Here is a 19,320-nt window from a genome sequence, read left to right on the forward strand (position 1 = left end):
CTTAGTAATTTTCATGATCCACACTCTGGACATTCTTTCAATTTGTCCTTATTTTGGGTAAATTCAACCCAATTCACTCTTGTGAGATTCATTATAACCTCCACCTTAAATTTCGAATTCATTCAATCACTTTGTTCTCATATACCTACTAACTGTACCAATTTCATTTCATAAATTTTCTTTCGCTTTCGACAAAGTGTTGATATCAGATTTACCTACTGGTTTTGGTTCACCAGTCTCTTTCTCCATTATTATCGATTCATTCACCTGATTTACCATTATCAGATTTACCTACTGGTTTTGATACAAAATCAGATTCACCAGTTTCATTATCAGTTACCTTTGAGTTACCTGATTTATCGTTATCAGATTTACTTACTGGATTTGATACAAAATCAAACTCACCAGTTTCTCACTTCATATTTCAATATCTGATTTTCAATCACTATCAGATTCCTACATGAAGCCATGCTATCAACTCAATAAAGTCCGTACCTGCGTCTTATTGCATAAACTATATGACTTTCCATGACTGCTGTATATTTTCTTTTAAACCACCTACTGGTTTCAATTCAATAAAGTTCATAACAGTTTGTTATTGCATTATATTTTGGATTTTAGATCACTATCAGATTTTTTTTTTTATCTCATTCTTCAGAAAGGTAGATAACTGATCTTTTTTTTTTTAATCAGCTCTTGACTAGCAATTATTCAAAGTTTAATAAGCTACAATGGATTTCCAAAAATGCATCAATAAATTCTTATTATGCATTTTCAATCAACAATATTTTCATTCTCCGGTGTCTTCGATAAAGACCATGATTTATTCATCAACAATAATAATAACTTTATTGCTTTATACCAATGATATCTATTCAACATTTCATTTATTGCCTAGATATATTTAGGAATGCTATATTATATTAAGCACATATAACTTAATAATTTTCATGATCGATACTCTGGACATTCTTTCACTTTGTCCTTATTTTGGGTAAATTCAACCCAATTCACTCTTGTGAGATTCATATTAACCTCCACCTTAAATTGCCAATTCATCACAATCACTTTGTTCTTATATACTAAATGTACCAATTTCATTTCATAAACGTGTTGATGTCAGATTTACCTACTGGTTTTGGTTCACCAGTTTCTTTCTGCATTATTATCGATTCATTCACCTGATTTACCATTATCAGATTTACCTACTGGTTTTGATACAAAATCAGATTCACCAGTTTCATTATCAGTTACCTTTGAGTTACCTGATTTATCGTTATCAGGTTTACCTGCTGGTTTTGATACAAAATCAAACACACCAGTTTCTCACTTCATATTTCAATATCTGATTTTCAATCACTATCAGATTCCTACATGAAGCCATGCTATCAACTCAATAAAGTCCGTACCTGCGTCTTATTGCATAAACTATATGACTTTCCATGACTGCTGTATATTTTCTTTTAAACCACCTACTGGTTTCAATTCAATAAAGTTCATAACAGTTTGTTATTGCATTATATTTTGGATTTTAGATCACTATCAGATTTTTTTTTTTATCTCATTCTTCAGAAAGGTAGATAACTGATCTTTTTTTTTTTAATCAGCTCTTGACTAGCAATTATTCAAAGTTTAATAAAATTCAAATTCAATAGAATATTAGAGAGAATCATTAATGTGAATATGATATTGTAATTTATAATCATCATATCTCTAATTTAAAATTATTTCGAATCATAATTTAAGCAAGACTCTAAGACTCAATCGAATCCCCTTTTTGTAAGAAAAGCTTCTATCAAGATATGCAGTTGTTCAAAGTGCTTTATGAATTTTTATTTATTTTTTTTTTTTCATCGAGAATCAGATTCTTCGAAACAGCCAAGTAATGAAATATAAATCAAATCACTCAACAATCAGACTTCAACAACCAATATAGAAGACAGACATATTCAGGTATTTTGCTATTCCAGCAATCTATAATATTTTCACCATTAAAGAGATTGGCTTTCGATCTTCTACAGTAGCATATCATAGTGTGAATAATATGAAGATTAGGTCATGAAAGTTATATATTTCAATTCTTATTCAGATAATTGAAGACTCAATTGAAATATTATTTTTTTTTTTATGAAGCCTTTAGAACATTTCAAAATAAATTGAATACTCAATTCATTTTCTAGCTATATTTCCGATAATGATCATGAACTCCTATTTTTATGCCCTTGAACAGAACTTCTACTTTTTACTTTCACCAATCAAAGAAAATAACTTCAACTTATGTCAGCTTCTCCTGAAATGATATTTTTGCTTAGGCAAATGCGGAAGCTGGTTCCTATATTGAATGATGCTCAATCTCAATTTCACTAATTTTTTTTTTTTGGTTCGAAATCTAATATTGGCAACGATGTATGCATTCGAAACATTTAGTTCAAATATACAAGAAATGTCCCGATTTCGGAAAACTATCAATTACTACTTATGAAATTATAAATTATGATTCAGGCTCTTCATTTCAAGAATACAAGAATTGAATTTTTTATTATTCTTTTTAATCAGTCACATTATATAAATGTAACTGACCTCGAAAATAAAAATTTAATATTCCTTAAATGTCATCTTTACTGTGTTTTGATTTTTAAGGCAAATTCGATATTATATTTTATATCCAGATAGTTCATAAACTACTCTTGAGATATATTCGAACGGATTTTTTTTTGATGAAATGTCTTCTAAGTTGGTTGAGTCCGATTTATATTTCGCTTGAGTACCTAATTCAATTTCAAAATTCAAATCCTTTTCAATTGAATTTTAATTAGGGAATTTCAAATCAAAATTCAATAATAATGCCCTTCAATGATAACTATCATTGAGAAAATTCCTTTTTACGAAATTTTATAACAGTCACAGACAAATTGATTTTGTCTAGTTTCAACGAGCTTTCGTTTTACTTCTCTGAAAAACCTTACAGGCTGTTGATCAACATAAAAGAGAAGACGCCCATTCTCTAGCTCCTTAATTTCCCTTGTGATGGATTGTTGCATCTTGATCCAACTCTGCTACTGACTGAAAAGACTTCGTGGTCTTTCGTAGGACTCATCGCTGATCATCAGCTAACTACGCACATATTGCTTTTCAACCGAGTTCACTTCACTTCACTCACTACCAAATTTTTCATTCTCAATAGAAGAAGGAAACTTCTCATTATTTCACTGATTAACTTCATGAACGAAAGGTGTATTCACAATTATCAGCGGCGAATTTATCTTTAACAGAGCAAGCTGGGCCCATAACCTGTTGGAAATTAGGTTGGTTTAGGATAAATTCATCTTCAATGAAACGCACTTTGTGAAACAATCTGTATATTGATTCAATCGATTTAACGGAGGTCGATCTATACTCTCAATGAATATCAAACCAGAACTAACTAAACGGAGAGAAATATCTCATTCCTAAAAGATGCTTATATACAGTATATAGGCTCCAATAGCAAAGTACATAATATGGTTATCACAGTCGAAAACTGCTGGGGTATGTTATTCAACACTTTTACCGCCAGCACTAATATTGTTGACTAATAAACCAATCGCATTTGACATATTTATATTTGTCGAGAATTCTGAATGAGTAAGGGATTTGGTTTTGCTTTACTCTGATGAATTTATCTCAACACGTATCAAAACCAGTAGGTAAATCTGATAACGTTAAATCAGGTAACTCAAAGATAATTGAGAATGAAACTAGTGAGTTTGATTTTGTATCAAATCCAGTAAGTAAATCTGATAACGATAAATCAGGTAACTCAAAGGTAACTGATAATGAAACTGGTGAATCTGATTTTGTATCAAAACCAGTAGGTAAATCTGATAATGGTAAATCAGGTGAATGAATCGATAATAATGGAGAAAGAGACTGGTGAACCAAAACCAGTAGGTAAATCTGATATCAACACTTTGTCGAAAGCGAAAGAAAATTTATGAAATGAAATTGGTACAGTTAGTAGGTATATGAGAACAAAGTGATTGAATGAATTCGAAATTTAAGGTGGAGGTTATAATGAATCTCACAAGAGTGAATTGGGTTGAATTTACCCAAAATAAGGACAAATTGAAAGAATGTCCAGAGTGTGGATCATGAAAATTACTAAGTTATACTTTCTTAATATAATATAACATTCCAAAATATTTCTATGAAATGAATGAAATGTTGAATAGATATCATTGGTATAAATCAATTATTATTATTGTTGATGAATAAATAATGGTCTTTATTGAAGAGAATGAAAATATTGTTAATTGCAAATGGATAACAAGAATTAAAAATTATGCAATTTTTGGAAATCCATTTAAATATAAAAGCGATTTGTTTCCCGGGGCTTCAAGCAGCGATAGTTGATTAGATAATGCTCAAACTTTTGAATCGGTAGTCAGAATTTCAAGCTTCAGATACATAGTAACTCTTGCAATCGATTTAATTCATCGATACATCATATAACATATAGATGTCTAAACTTTCCCTTCAAATAGCTGATTAGTTAAATACAGTGGCGGCTCGTGGTCATGAGAGCTGAGGAGGCTAATAGTTTTCGAGGAGTGTTGGAACAAACTCTTATCAATCAATAAAGTATACTTCTTCAATATAATGAAAGTTAAGTTGCCAGTTCTAAGACTAATTTTCAATGCAAGGGGATGCTATATGCTCCTAAATTTTTCAAATCTGAAAACCCCGTTTTGAACCATGAAGTATATTCTGTTTGATGAGAAAATAGTAAATATGGCCAGCAGAATAACTTTTCCCGTTTGATCGATCCAGTTTACCAATCACATTTATCGTACCAAACAACACTGAAACCTCTATTCTGACTTTTAACAACGTGTACAGTTAATTCTCAATATTCAATTCCATTTTATTTTTTGATCCGTATCAGTACTTACCCCTAACGCCCTAACAGAACAACCTATCTTAACAAGAATATATCACAAATTTCCCGAAGTTCCAGTTCTCCACGAACTCGTTACATTCAAATTGAAAATTGAAATCATAACAACTACCGCCGGACAACGCCCCTACCGCCGGAGATCATGCGAATATAGTCGAAGACGGCACGAAAGAATCGATGGAGAACAGGGGAGCTGTGCCTCCTCTGGTACATTTTACGGGCGAATATGGTACAGTAAGTCAGCTGAATTCTTGTTCGGCTAGTATGGGAGTCCAGAGAACGTATGCGTATTGCGTGAGTTACACTATCAACGGAAGCAGCAGGCCCAACAGCCTCCGTCCGAATAGGCAGTCCTAGGAAATATTCACATTCGACGCGGCGGACGCTTACGCGGCCGGTTGATTATATGATTGTTATGCTGGATTTTTATAAGCGGAGGACCGACAAATGAACTAATTTTTATCTGAATATCTAGTTCAGGTGTTCGGAAAATCTATATAGAAAATAAGGACATGCCCAAAATGAATGTTTTTCAGCTCTAAGCTTTATGAGGAGGCTTAGCCTCCCTTGCCTCCTCTGACGAGCCGCCCTTGGTTAAATAGTTTTCTTAGAGCAAGAAATTCTTAGGAAGGTCCCGTGAGGAAACGATTGTCAATTTCGTCAATCGAGTAAAGCCCTATACGTAAAAGTTCAAACAAACAAAAATTCGAAAAGGATCTAAAATGATTTCGGTTTTCGAAATTCATACTCATCGATGCATATCTTATAGGTAAAAAAAAATATAGCGCAAAATATATAATTATGGGGTACTTTATCCGGATGATATATTGTAGTAGTTATACAACGAATGATGAAACATTGATAAGTTCTAATTGATGGATTTTCTATGACAAAAGCAATCAAGTTTTTTTTCAGGAATCAAAGTTTATAGAAAACAAAATGAAATTATTCCTGATGAAAAAAAAAATTATTACATTATATAAGTGTTTTCAAAAGAAGATTATGAAGCACTGTGTAGAAAGATCTCATAGTATAATTAAAATGGATCTATATATTTTAAGTAGATTTTTTTAATAAAAGAAGAACAAAACAACTTTGGATGTTCTCACGGAGTTATCAATTAATTCAAGATTATAAAATATGTTCGAATTATTTGAATTCTAATTTTTCGAAAATAATAAGTACAATTTAATACAAAAAAAAAATGCAAACTTTAATCGCTGCCTCATCCATAGAAAAAGGTTATATACAATATGGTTCTATAAAAAGCCGTCATAATACGTGAGTTAAGACTATAAAAAAAAAAGGTTTTAATTTGACTATTATGATGTCTATCATTATTATTATGAAGATAGAAATAATGGTTATACTAACTTGTATTAGTTTTGGGAATAGTACGTACTGCAATCCATACGAGATCAGAACATATTGAATATATGTATGTTATAAAACTCAAATAAAATCGCAGAGGTTATCAGCTCTCTGTTATTTCAACCAAACTATTACCAGACTAATGTCTGTTAATTCATAGCAGGTTTAGGAAATTTAAGTTTTAAATGTTTATTTACTAGGTATTACTATTTAATACTGAAAGTTTTATAAAATGTATGTATACAATTTCTAATAGCAATGGTCTGGTGTGGTTTTTCTGGGTTTCCCACATCCTTGCAATGAATATTGGACCATCCCAGTCAACCAGTTTCAGTCACAGGGAAGTTGTTGGGAATTACCACTGTGGAAATGCGACTTCACAATGTTGATTTAAAAAAAGGCCACCAGTACTTACTGGAGAGTGCTTAATGTCCGCAACATCGCATATCGCGGGTAATTACCCAGTACATCACATAGTAGGTGTAAAAAAAGCACCCTAGACAGCAACTTTGCGACTTCTCATTTTGGAGGTTTTTGGAACGATTATTTTGACAGAATAAACTACCAAAGTGTATCCTCTATTGAAGTTATATTCATGTTCAATTTGATAATTACCATCGTGGCAATCAATTTGCACTCTGTATTCGAGGCGTTCCGAGGAAGAGTGACCCAAGCTACAATTTTTCTGAAATTGAATTAACAGTAAGAACTGCCTGAAAATGAATCAACATTTTTTATACTCGTAAACTCAATTTCAGAAAAAATGTAGCTTGGGCCTCTTCAGCTCTGAAAGCCGCATTTGTACCCTGTGTTTACTCTTACCTACATATATTTCGCATTCTGCTCTCATCCTCAAAAGGGAAATTGAACAACTATATGAATTACTGATATCTTTTTATTCAAGAATAATATGTTTCATACAAATCCAAATATATAAAATAAAGAACATGTATCTTGTTATAAATCTTCATTCCACTTCAGGAATGGCATGGTCCAGCTGAAGAAGAAAAAATCAGAGCTGTATTGATAGTAATAAATTGAGTGTCATGAATAATCTAACAACAGTAGAAGGTGATTTTTTCCAGCACAGTATCTAAAATAATAATTTGAAGTTCTCTCGATGATTCAAATCAATTCCAAGTTCGATTTTGAAGGTTGTGCATGTTACTTATCACCTAAATTCATATGATTTATGTTGAAAGTTGAACGTTACAAAGGTGCAAAAATGGGGAGGATAAGAGGGCCAAGAAGTGATCATGATGTAGTCATTATTTCAATAGGTGGTAATTATGGAGAACATGCCACCATCAAGAAATACGGATGAAAAATTCAGTAGGTACTTACTAATTTGGGGGCGTAGATTGCGAATCCGAAGCCGAAATCCCGTGCAAATGCCTAGTTTTTGAGAAAAAAAATAAAAATGGTAACTTCATTCACGTCCCTTCATTTCTTTATATTTGCCGTAAAAATGCATTCGTTCTTGATTTCAGCCAAGTATTTCGTGTAAAGATTCATTTTCAATCATAATTCATGCATTTCCATCCGTTTTTTTACCATTAATTCGGTAAAAACGAGATGTTTACGTTTGCCCACGAAATCGGCCATTAGGCCTGCCGCAGACATGCAATTTTTAGTTTTGCAACTGTTTAGTTGCAGAAGTGAGTACAATGCATTTATATGGGACCCCGCACACATGCAACTGAAAAGTTTTGCGATCGAATAGTTTCAGCCCCGACAGAAACTAAACTATTGCGCAACTGTTTTGAGCACAACGTTCATAGTGCAGCTGCGCCCACTTGCGATCGAATAGTTGCAAGTTCTCTCTTCCGAAGTGAACCATGTTCCATGCGCGAGAAGGTAAGCAATTGAATTCGTTCGTTTATTTGCATGATTGAATGAAATTGATGTTTTTACTAAATGCTTGTAATATCGGAGCGGAGATTTTAGGCCGTAAATGTTTTCAAGATAATGATCTATAGTTAAAACCATTACAATTGGTCATAATAACTTTTTGACAAAAAATAAAATTTTTCTTTTTAAGAATTCGAAGATGACGGCGACTGGACGGAAAAGTTCATTCAAGTTATCCAAAGTAGACCTCCCATATTCAATACACGGCTACCAGAACATTCTGACCGGAATTTAATCTGTCGCCTGTGGGAAGAAATTTATGAAATCATGGTACCACGATGGCAAGAATTGACCCCAGCTCAAAAATCATCCAAAGGTAAATAATAAAATAATAGATTTCAATATAGGTAGCATGAAATCGATTTATTCACATTCAACTTCAAGTCATATCTTATCGTACTGCCAAGGAATAGAACCTTGAGGTGAAGTAAAGTAATTCACAAAATAATTTCTTGCTGTGGAGCCAGCATGGGTCCCTCGAATATTTGTGTTACTTAGATTGGCCAGGGGGCATGTATATAATGTATCTTCATAATTTATTCCATCTTTCTGCCTCACATAATTATGAAGGACGCAACATGCCTTGATAATAGCATCACAAAATGGAAGATCCACATCTAATGGTCTGTGCAGAATCCTCCATTTGTTGGCCATGATCCCAAATGTACACTCGACCATTCTTCTTGCCCTAGTCAGTCGATAGTTGTAAATCCTTTTTGCAATACTCAAGTTCCGTCGTCCAAATGGTCGTTGAACGTGTTCGGACATTGCAAAAGCTTCATCAGCCACAAAAACAAATGGCATTGGGGTTCCTGTGTCGTCATTTGGTAACCGTTGATTGGGAGGCAAATTTAGAGTACCTTCGTATAGTCTTTTACCGAAATTCGATCGCTGAAAAACATGTGAATCACTAGCACTCCCATATGATCCAATATCAACAGATATGAAACAATAATCCGCATCTGCAACAGCCATCAGAACTACAGAAAAAAAATGTTTGTAGTTCATGAACTGAGAGCCTGTACGATTTGGCTTCCGAATTCTTATATGTTTGCCGTCTATTGCACCCACACAGTTTGGAAAATGTGTAACAGTTGCAAACTTCTCAGCAATGTGTCGCCATGATTCTTCTGTCTTTGCAGGCATAACTTCATCTTTGAGACACCTCCATATTTGCTCGCATGTCTCTTTAACAATCCGTCTTATAGTTGATTCTCCAATCAGGAATTCATAATGAAGTGATTGAAAACTATTTCCCGTTCCAAGGTATCTACGACAAAAAAACCAGTTTTATAAGAATTCTGAAACTTATTTAGAATAGAGAGAAATGAGACGTTCATAGATAAGAAAATGAAATTAAAACTATTTTTTTTTTCCTTAGGAAACAAAATACAAAACAGGTGGAGGAATCTGAAAACATGTTTTCGCAGGGAACTCAACAAGCAGAAAGGCTCTTCGGGTCAGGCTGCAAGTAAGCGCAAAAAATATGTTTACTTTGACCAGTTACTGTTTCTCCTACCCACAATGGAAGACAGGGCAACAGTAAGCGAATGTACGTCCATAGAAGAAGACTATTCCGGAAGCGATGATGAGTCTCAAGTTATTCAGGTAGAAGACCAATCACAAAATAATGAAATAAAATTGAGTCAGCCGGGTCCTTCCACTCAAAATCCACAACCAATAAATCCGACTACTAATTCCACCCCAAGTAAACATCTAACTACCCCGCTTGGTACTTCTACCCGAAATAGACAACTGATGACACCCAAACGTACAATACCATTAAAAAAAAAAACGGAAACCTATGAGGAATCCTTACTAGCCATTTTGAAAGAGAAAAAAGCAGAACCAATCGATGAAGACCAATCCTTTCTTCTTTCATTGGTACCATCATTCAAGAAATTGAATGATGCACAGAAGCTTGATGCTAAGATGGAATTTTTATCGACATTGAAACGTCTTACACAAACGAATGAAACTTCTTACTATCAAAACTCCCAAGGATACAGGAATCATCATAGTTATGGGTATCCTGCTTATTCAGGCAATTTAGTGTCACCAGCAAATTTATTTCGGACTTATAATATCGAAAATTATCAATCACATTCCTCAACATCTACACCAGCTTTGAGTGAAATTTCGCAAAGAAGTTCTGCTAGTAGTTGTGATCACCTCACTTCCATGGAAGTTCCAGACTTCACTTGAAAATGTAGAAGCACACAGGATGTACAGTTATTATATACACACCTATACGTATGTGATAATAAAATTTTCTCAACATGCTTGTACGAAAATATTTCCCTTACCTTAAAGTAACTGAAAGTCTTTCTTCTGGAATGATGGCTTTCCTCCACTTTGTGTCTCGATATGTAATATAGGGTCGTATCATTTCCAAAAGTTCATCAAAACTTGCTATACTCATTCGGTAATACTTAAAAAACTTTTTGGGGTATTTTCTTAAATCTGAATACACTTGATGAAATTGACCCTTCATCAAACGCTGGGAAACGATTGGGTGTACCCAATATTTCCTAGCACAAATGTAGCACAAATTTTTCCACTAATTTTTGAGGAGAAAAATCAAAAGTGCTGAGCTAACTTTTTTCTTCATTTTCGATTTTCCGGGAGATAAGAGGGACTTTCGCAAACATTCAAACGGCACAACACTGAACATGCATAGCACAACCTGTTTCAGTCGCCAAAACTCATTTTTTGGATAAGTGCTGGGCTAGCCCATTCTATACATTTTGTGAAATATTTTGGGAACCGTGTGGAATAAAACAAAAATTTCAACGGCACAAATCAGCACAAACCGAGCACAATTCAGCACAAAAACTTTTTTTTCGTAAATCGAAAAGTGTAGGGCCAACTGCACACACATTTTCGAAGGACCAGAATCCTTCGGGTCTTAAAATGTTCTGATCTAATCCTTCCCAGATTTCTCCGAGTTGGATTCCTAAGTCATTAAGAGTAGCAGGATGATTTTCTGAACTTCTCAGCCTTCTATTGAGGTTGTCCCAAACCTGCTCAATCGGATTGAGATCTGGACTTCTTGCTGGCCATTCCATTCTAGAGACTTCAACCTCTTCAAGGTACTCCTGAACGATGCGCGCACGATGGGGTCTGGCATTATCGTCCATAAAAATGAAATTTTTACCAATGTATGGGGCAAATGGCAGTACATGCTCTTCAAGAATGTTCCTTATATACTTATCAGCATTCATAGCTCCATTATCAACGACCACTAGGTCTGTGCGAGCAGTCAAAGATATTCCACCCCATACCATAATCGATCCTCCCCCGAAACCAGTAGTATTCAGGAAATTGCACTGAGCATATCTTTCATGTGGACGTCTGTATACAAGGGAACGTCGATCACAATGGTAGAGGCAGAATCTAGACTCATCTGTGAAGAGAACTCTTTCCCAATCGGCCTCTTCCCAATGGATATGCTCTCTCGCAAAATCCAAACGCGCCCAGGATGGACTGGGGTAAGAGCTGGGCCTCTTGCCGCGACACAAGGCCTTAAATCACATTCTCTGAGGAGATTTCTTATTGTCTGAGTGCTAATTTGCACCTCATGAGTTTGCTCAAGCTGAATTTGAAGGAGGCGAGCGGTTGCAAACCATTGTCTCAACGAAGAAACTCTCAAGTAACGTTCTTGAATGACAGTTGTTACCCGTGGTCTACCCTGTCCTGGTGCTGGTCTTCGGACATTCATACCTGTCTCCCTGAATCGCTGCAACATTCTGGACACACTTGTATGGGAAACTCCAAACTTTCTGCAATTCTTGTGCATGTCCACCCTTTTTCTCGCAAAACTACCGCTTGGGCACATTCCTCTTGGGTCAAATTGCGTGTTTCGCGTTGCATAGCGATCGAGTGTAGAAAATCAAACGAAAGAAAAACTATTGATCACTAGAATTGATCGAGAACAACTGATTTTAGAATGGAGCCAATACATTCAAAATCTGATAATATCTTCTTTTTTTATTCCTGCTGGGAAAAAACATTTGTATTGAAGAAAACCGTTGAAAGTGGATAACATATGCATGCATAATTCTGATTGAAATAATTTGCATTGAGAACACCTTCAGTTGTAGAATAAATTTGAGATTTCCATAATGTGCGTTAATTTTTTTGCGCAGTGTGTTTGTCGCTTGACATAATTGTCTTCTATGTTCTCAGAAAGTTTGAGTGTCATCTGTCATTAGAAACGAATTCCATAGACAGAACTGGTCACCACTGATTGCATACAAAGATTATGGAGTAGAAAGATGGGAAACGAAGCGACTAAAGTGATGTGAGTGCCATCTGTGTTACTAGGACCCTAAGATTGGTTAGAATATCAATTTGAGGGCCATTTGCAGAAACAAATCTCTCGTAAACTTAACATTTTACTGCATGTTAAGTGAGAACTGTTAATCCACGTAAATTGTTGTATGCCGAATGCATTTCTTGTATGAAGGGCTCATATTGGGAGATTATGACCTTTATACGTCCATTCAATAATTCTCAAGTGCTACTCCTTCAATATATTCAGAAATTGCAAAGATTTCATTGATTTCGTTTTGGTAATCGAAGGACTGTCAAATTGTTGATTGGACAGACAAAGTTTTATGAAACCTGCTATGAGTATTTTGTTCATTCATTAATCAATTTGTATATTGTGTGATGAAGAGATAATATCATAAAGAAATTATAAAAAAAGCTATACTGAAGGGCTAACATACAGGTCTTGTATATCTCTGTAAGTTTTTTTTTATTGTGGTTCTGAAAATTCTGTGAATAATGTAAAGAACTGAAGTTTGTATGCTTTGATGGTATATTGAATATTGGTTCATATTAATTTCTGATATAAATTGTACAAATTCAACTAATTTTATCAATTCACAACAATGTATTGCACAGAAATAACACCTTTGACGTATAACAGATCACCATACAGGATGAGTCTTTGACTTGTAAAAATATTTTGACAGTAGATTCTTGAAGTCAGAAGAAACACTTTTTCCTGTAACGAATCTGTTCGGTTCAAAAGATACAGGCTGTTGAATAACGATAAAAAAAATATTTTTAGTTTTATCTCACAAAGGATTTATCGAATGAAATGAATTTCGGAATATAGTTTTTCATTTATCCAATTAATCTCTTTCGAACACAAAAAATCAACCACGTCTCCTAGTTTTTTCATTAAGACCATCACGTACCTTAAAAATACCAAAAATTCGAAGAACCCAACTCTTGAAACTAAGTTGGACGCAGGGCCGCGCCTAGCCAAAGATGCGCTCCTGGGCTAATAATATAAATCCGCCCCTTTTTGTTATTCCTTACAGTGAACGTCTAAATAATCATTAATTGAAATTTTTTTTTATTCAGTTTTGGAAACCGTATGTTTTTTTTTCTTTTGACATCTGTAAGTATTCTCCGGATAAAAACTTGAATTTTAAAATTATTCCTCTTTATTTCCAACGAGGTAGGCAAATGTCGTTTTTTGTCGAAAAAAAAACGAAATGAATGAATAATTATTCTTATACTCTATAGTTGAACTCAACACAGATTATACGATTTTCACAAATTGAGTTTCAATTTCAAACAACGACACGTATCGTGGTTTGAAACTCAATTTGTGGAAATCATATAATCATTCTGACTGAACAATTACCTACTTTCCTCAAATTATCAGCATATGAGTTCTGGCAGCGAAAAGGCTTTTTACCACTACTAACAAGTAGGAAATATTCTTATTCAGTGGTGAAAAAACAATAATATGAATTTGGGCTGCGTCACACTATATAGAAATTATAAATCAGAACTGCACCATAAATATTTAAAATAAAAGAATATATATCATCTTCCTGTTATTTGTGGAATCATTTACGGCAGTACGATAGTAGAATGAATAATGAATCTATAACTCACCTTAATTGAATATTAGAACTAATTTATTTAAGTCTCAAAACACAGTGTACCTATATAACGATTTGCAGTGAAAAATCTAAGTAGGATTCACGGTGCACTTTTATTTGTGAATAACCCATGTCTTGTCGGTATTAGGGGAGGCATTATAAGCTTGGGAGAAAAAAAAATCGAGTGTTAAAAATTCCTAGCATCAAATGTATATCTAGTCGGAAGCCAATGCACAAATTTATCTAATATCCGAAATCATCAAAGGCGCCGCCGTCCTATCAAAATCGTAAATATATCAGTCGGCCCCTCACGGTAGTGGACACTTTTTTTACAACTTATTTTGGATATAACTTATCAAGTTTGTCGGCATTCTCTTTTATGAGTGTTATCTAATGAATGTTTGAACACAAATATTCAAAGAGTATTTTTTATATTTTTTCGTCTAATGCACCGTTTTCGAGTAATTTGATGATCAAAAATTAAAAAGTGTCTGTGAAATTTGAAAAATTGGGTAGTTTGGCTGAATAAACACTCAGATCAACAGATCTGTAGTGTCACAGATTTAGCTAGTTATTCTGAAGATGGTTTTGTTTTTCCAGGGTTGGCACAGCTCCTTATGAAAAGTTAAAATGACTATATCTTTTTATCAGGGCCGAATCGGAAAAAATGGTATGGGAAAAAAGTGCTTCTTTTGACCCCAAGAATTTACTGTCGAAATATTTGTTCGAGTCAAAGTCTCACCTTGTTTACTCTTGTGTCCTATTCAAAGTTCTAAGTATTTGTTGTTCATTATTTTGAATTTTTGGGAATTGTTAGAAATTGCGAATAAAAATATAGTACATCCGACAGAGTTTTCAATCGATCTCAATTGATTCCAAACCATTTTCAAATGAAAATTAACATCCTGATCACAAGACAAAACCATACTTTGTTTTCTAGACTCATGCCACCCTGCATTCTCCAAATTACCTTGAGCACATACAGGATACTCTGAACCCATCCAATTCGTCGTTGGAAAATTGGAACAGTTTTCCTCCGGCCGTCCAACGTATCTAGAATCGAACTGCGCCAAATTTCCGGAGTATTCATCTTTCGCGCATTTCGCGTACGAATTTGCGTCATCTTCAGGGGGCGGCGCTGAAGGCTGCCATCCGGGAGGCAGCGACGGCGCGCCGTAATTCACATAAACCTCGTTCGCCCCACATCGACGGTCCATCAACGGGGACAAGATCTGGCCGTCCTTACGGCCGTGGAGGATCCGTCTACCGATCACTATGTCCGATTTCCTGGACGGGGAATCGAGGTTCCTGTCTTTTTTTCTTATGGTAGGAGTAGGGGCCGGTTTCAGGCGGAGGAGGAAGGTCACCTCGTCTTCTACTTCGTCGGTTTGGTCCGTACTGAGTGTGTAAGTTCGGATTGGAAGGCTTCACACTGGCCTCCAAGATCTCCTGATTTAAATTTAATGGATATATATTAAATCGAGAATGTATAATATTATGTTGTATCCTTCAGTCCAACTCACTTCGAAAGGAATAATCCATTTGAAAAAATCGTTCAACCACTTAAATCTACTGCGAAATTAGTATACAGGGTTGGGGTAGGGAATGGAACCAAACAAATATCTTTAAAACTAATAAGAAGATGGCGCATAACGCATCTGATGCTTCAATTTAAATGAGACACTTTGTTAAATTAAAAGGAACCTATCATTTGGAATTCGTAAATAGGAAAGTGAAAGTAATTTGAAAAGATGTGGAAGAAATCACTATGAAGTTTGAAATAAACCTAATTTTCAGCTTCTACTGTACCATTTGCTATCATCAAATTGTCGATGATTCACTCATTTTAAATAACGTTTTTGAATATGTTAGAAGAAAATGTGAGAAGTGTTTGGAGCAAAGAGGAAGATATTTCCAATAACTACAATTCTGGAGAACTCTAAAACCTCAAAAAATCCCTTTTTAATCTGCTAGTAACTTTTTCTGGGAATCACATTATATGGTGTGAACTCTCAATTGTAATATCTATGCCTAAGTCTCTTCTGCCATTTGGTATCGAAATGAGCCATTTCATAAAATCGTGTAAGTTACTAAAAAATAATGAGAACAATTCAGCAATCCTAAATTTCTATTTTCGTTATTACGTAAATATCGAACGAGCCAATATCCTAAACGAAACCACATGGTCGAATCAGGAGATGAGTTTTTTCCCAATGTTTTGCGATAATTCAGCTAACAAACGGACTAGAGTCGTATAAGGATCTATTTCAGAAATCATTGTCAATTTTTATTCAACTTCGTCATTTTGAAAGTTCTGTATAGGCGATTTTTGGTGAAACGCTTCAATTTGACCAGTTCTACCTTCTGATGAAAAAAAGACTCACCTTCAAATACACCCTGTATATCAGAAAGCAGATCATAGATCTCTTGATTGGTTCTCGAGTTACAGGGCGTTTCTGAAAAATTACGATTTCACATATTGTTTGTCTTGTTTTTTATATATTTTGGGGTTGTACATTGAAAAATTGACATTGTATGTATAAAAAATTGTTCGAATAAATTCGTGGGACTCCTTATCTAATATATAAAATTCTCGTGTCACAGTTTTCGTTGCCATACTCCTCCGAAACGGCTTGACCGATTTTGATGAAATTTTTTGTGCTTATCCGGTATCTATGAGAATCGGCCAACATCTATTTTTCATCCCCCTAAATGTTAGGGGTAGTCCACCCCTAATTTTTTTTTTTATTTTTTAGACAAAATTTTTAATTTCTATTTTTTTATGATACAACATACAAAAGGAAATTATTTATATGGCAAAACAACATTTGCCGGGTCAGCTTGTTGCATTATAAAATTTCATTCTCTTAGCAAACGGTGTTCGAATCGGTGCGAAGTGTTTATCGAATATTTCTTCCAATTCTGCCATAGTTTTTTCTTCGGTTTTTTCGGATTGCACTAATCGAACATCAATCGATAAGAAGCCCTAGCTGATCTGTGATAAAACTCCAGTTCTACTTGCTCTGTATCGGTGTTTACTGGCCGAACGTAGTCTAAATACAGTGACTCTATCAAACACAGTGGCGACAATTGGAAATTTAGCAAGAATATGGCGGCTTAGAAGCACAGATTTCAATGCTATGATCTCTAATTCGTAATGCGGATTGGCTCACGTCACGTCACGTTACCAAATCCGCCATATTCTTTCTAAAACAATGAAAAACGAGAAAACAATTGTCGCCACTGTCTCATTAGAGTCACTGTATTGATAATACGTTTTCAGCGCCATCTCATTTTCAAATGTGTTTTCACTGGCCAAAATGTAGTCGGTTTTCAGTACAGTGACTCTAACGAGAGTCTCTATAGTTTTTAGTATTTACTAGCGATATGAGGGCGTTTCCTATCTTTCTACTCTACAGTGGCTCTAACGAGACAGTGGCGACAATTGTGGTCTCATTGTTTATCGTTTTAGCAAGAATATGGCGGATTTGGTCACGTGACGTAACGTGAGCCAATCCAAATACCGAATTAGAGATCATAGCATTGATATCTGTGCTTCTAAGCCGCCATATTCTTGCTAAATTTCCAATTGTCGCCACTGTCTCGTTAGAGTCACTATATACTCTATAATCTTTGGGGTGATTATTTTAGAGGCGGAGAACTTTAAATTCAAATAAAAAATTTCCATGTAACCGATTTGACAGTTCTTTGTTAATTTCAATTAAGTTTTCTTTGGCAAATTCATCATGCCTAGACTTACTTCGGTCCAACGCTTGCAAATTATTAGAATTTATTACGAAAACCATGGTTCAATTCGAGCAACTTACCGGACATTACGTCCATTTTATGGTTGTCATAATCGTCCTTCAGAACGATTAATTCGAGAAACTGTAGATCGTTTTTGCAATAAGTTTACGATACTGCGCTTCCCGTTAGACGTCCGACAGTGCGTACACAACAAACCATCGATGGTGTGCGAAGAAGTGTTAAAGAAGACCCAAATGCGTCTATTCGTCATCGCGCTCAAGAATTGAGCTTGTGTGCATCCACTTTAAGGAATATTTTGAAGATTTTTGTTCAAAACCTTTCAAGATTCAACTTGTACACGAATTAAAATCACAAGATCATCGTTTGCGCCGTACATTTGCTGAATTGGCAGAAGGAAAAATTGTTATGAATCCACAATTTCATTTGGAAATATTGTTCAGTGATGAAGCACACTTCTGGTTAAATGTGAATAAACAAAATTGCCGCATATGGAGCGATAATAATCCACAAGCCTTTGTCGAAACACCATTACATCCATAAAAAGTCACTGTTTGGTGCGCTTTATGGGCCGGTGGGATCATTGGTCCATATGTCTTCAAAAATGATGATGGTCAGAATGTTACGGTCAATGGTGAACGATACAGAGACATGATTAATAATTTTTTTGTGCCCCGATTGAGAGGTATTAATATCGCAGACATGTGGTTTCAGCAGGACGGTGCCACATGCCACACAGCCCGCGATACAATTAATTTACTGAGGGAAACCTTTGATGATCGAGGGATTTCCCGAAATGGACCTCTTAACTGGCCACCGCTTTCGTGCGACTTGACGCCTTTGGACTATTTTCTCTGGGGGTATGTGAAATCACAAGTCTACGCCGACAAAGCACAAACGATTGAGCACCTGGAAGCCATTATTCGACGGGTTATTGCCAGATTTACTGCGAAAAGTGTGTGAAAATTGGACCTCAAGATTACGTCTTGTACGTGCCAGCCGCGGTGGCCACATGCCCGAAATAATTTTTAAACGATAAATGCCAAATGTTATAAAAACCTATGTTCATAAATTTTTATTTTTATTTTGGGTGTTTTATTACGATTTAAAATTCTTCGCCTCTAAAACAATCACCCTTTATATTGTCCAGTCGGAGATTCTGAAGTTGAGTTCTTGCAGACGTCCAATGATTCCCACATTTGCACATGTGTTGATTTCTTCGTTACCTTTCATCATAAAGAAAAACATAACATCTGATAATTATTATCAATCGTTGATGCACTAATTTATCAACTTTCTTCTCGTCGCCAATGTGGTGTATTTAATTTCACTCAACTAATTTGAGCTACATTATTTTATATTCAAATCTTGGAGATAACTACTATTCACGACAACAGCTCGGAAACAAGTGTTTTATTAATAATTCAT

The 19,320-nt window shown here is 35.0% G+C and overlaps 1 protein-coding gene across 1 annotated transcript; it reads left to right on the forward strand.

Annotated features, from left to right (window-relative positions):
* Nucleotides 1-8,318: 8,318 nt before the first annotated feature.
* LOC123306441 lies at nt 8,319-10,423 on the forward strand. The gene is made up of 2 exons (XM_044888449.1): nt 8,319-8,534; nt 9,600-10,423. The coding sequence occupies exons 1-2, from the start codon at nt 8,486-8,488 to the stop codon at nt 10,421-10,423; spliced, it is 873 nt and encodes a 290-aa protein (XP_044744384.1). The 5' UTR covers nt 8,319-8,485.
* Nucleotides 10,424-19,320: the final 8,897 nt, after the last annotated feature.

This window comes from Coccinella septempunctata, chromosome 1 (assembly GCF_907165205.1).
Source record: "Coccinella septempunctata chromosome 1, icCocSept1.1, whole genome shotgun sequence".
Lineage (NCBI taxonomy): Eukaryota > Metazoa > Arthropoda > Insecta > Coleoptera > Coccinellidae > Coccinella > Coccinella septempunctata.

Excerpts from the sequence above, each read along its gene's own strand:
- LOC123306441 (XM_044888449.1), top strand. The coding sequence starts at position 8,486 with ATGGTACCACGATGGCAAGAATTGACCCCAGCTCAAAAATCATCCAAA. Across the intron at positions 8,535-9,599 it reads AGCTCAAAAATCATCCAAAG|GAAACAAAATACAAAACAGG; the intron begins GTAAATAATAAA and ends TTTTTTCCTTAG.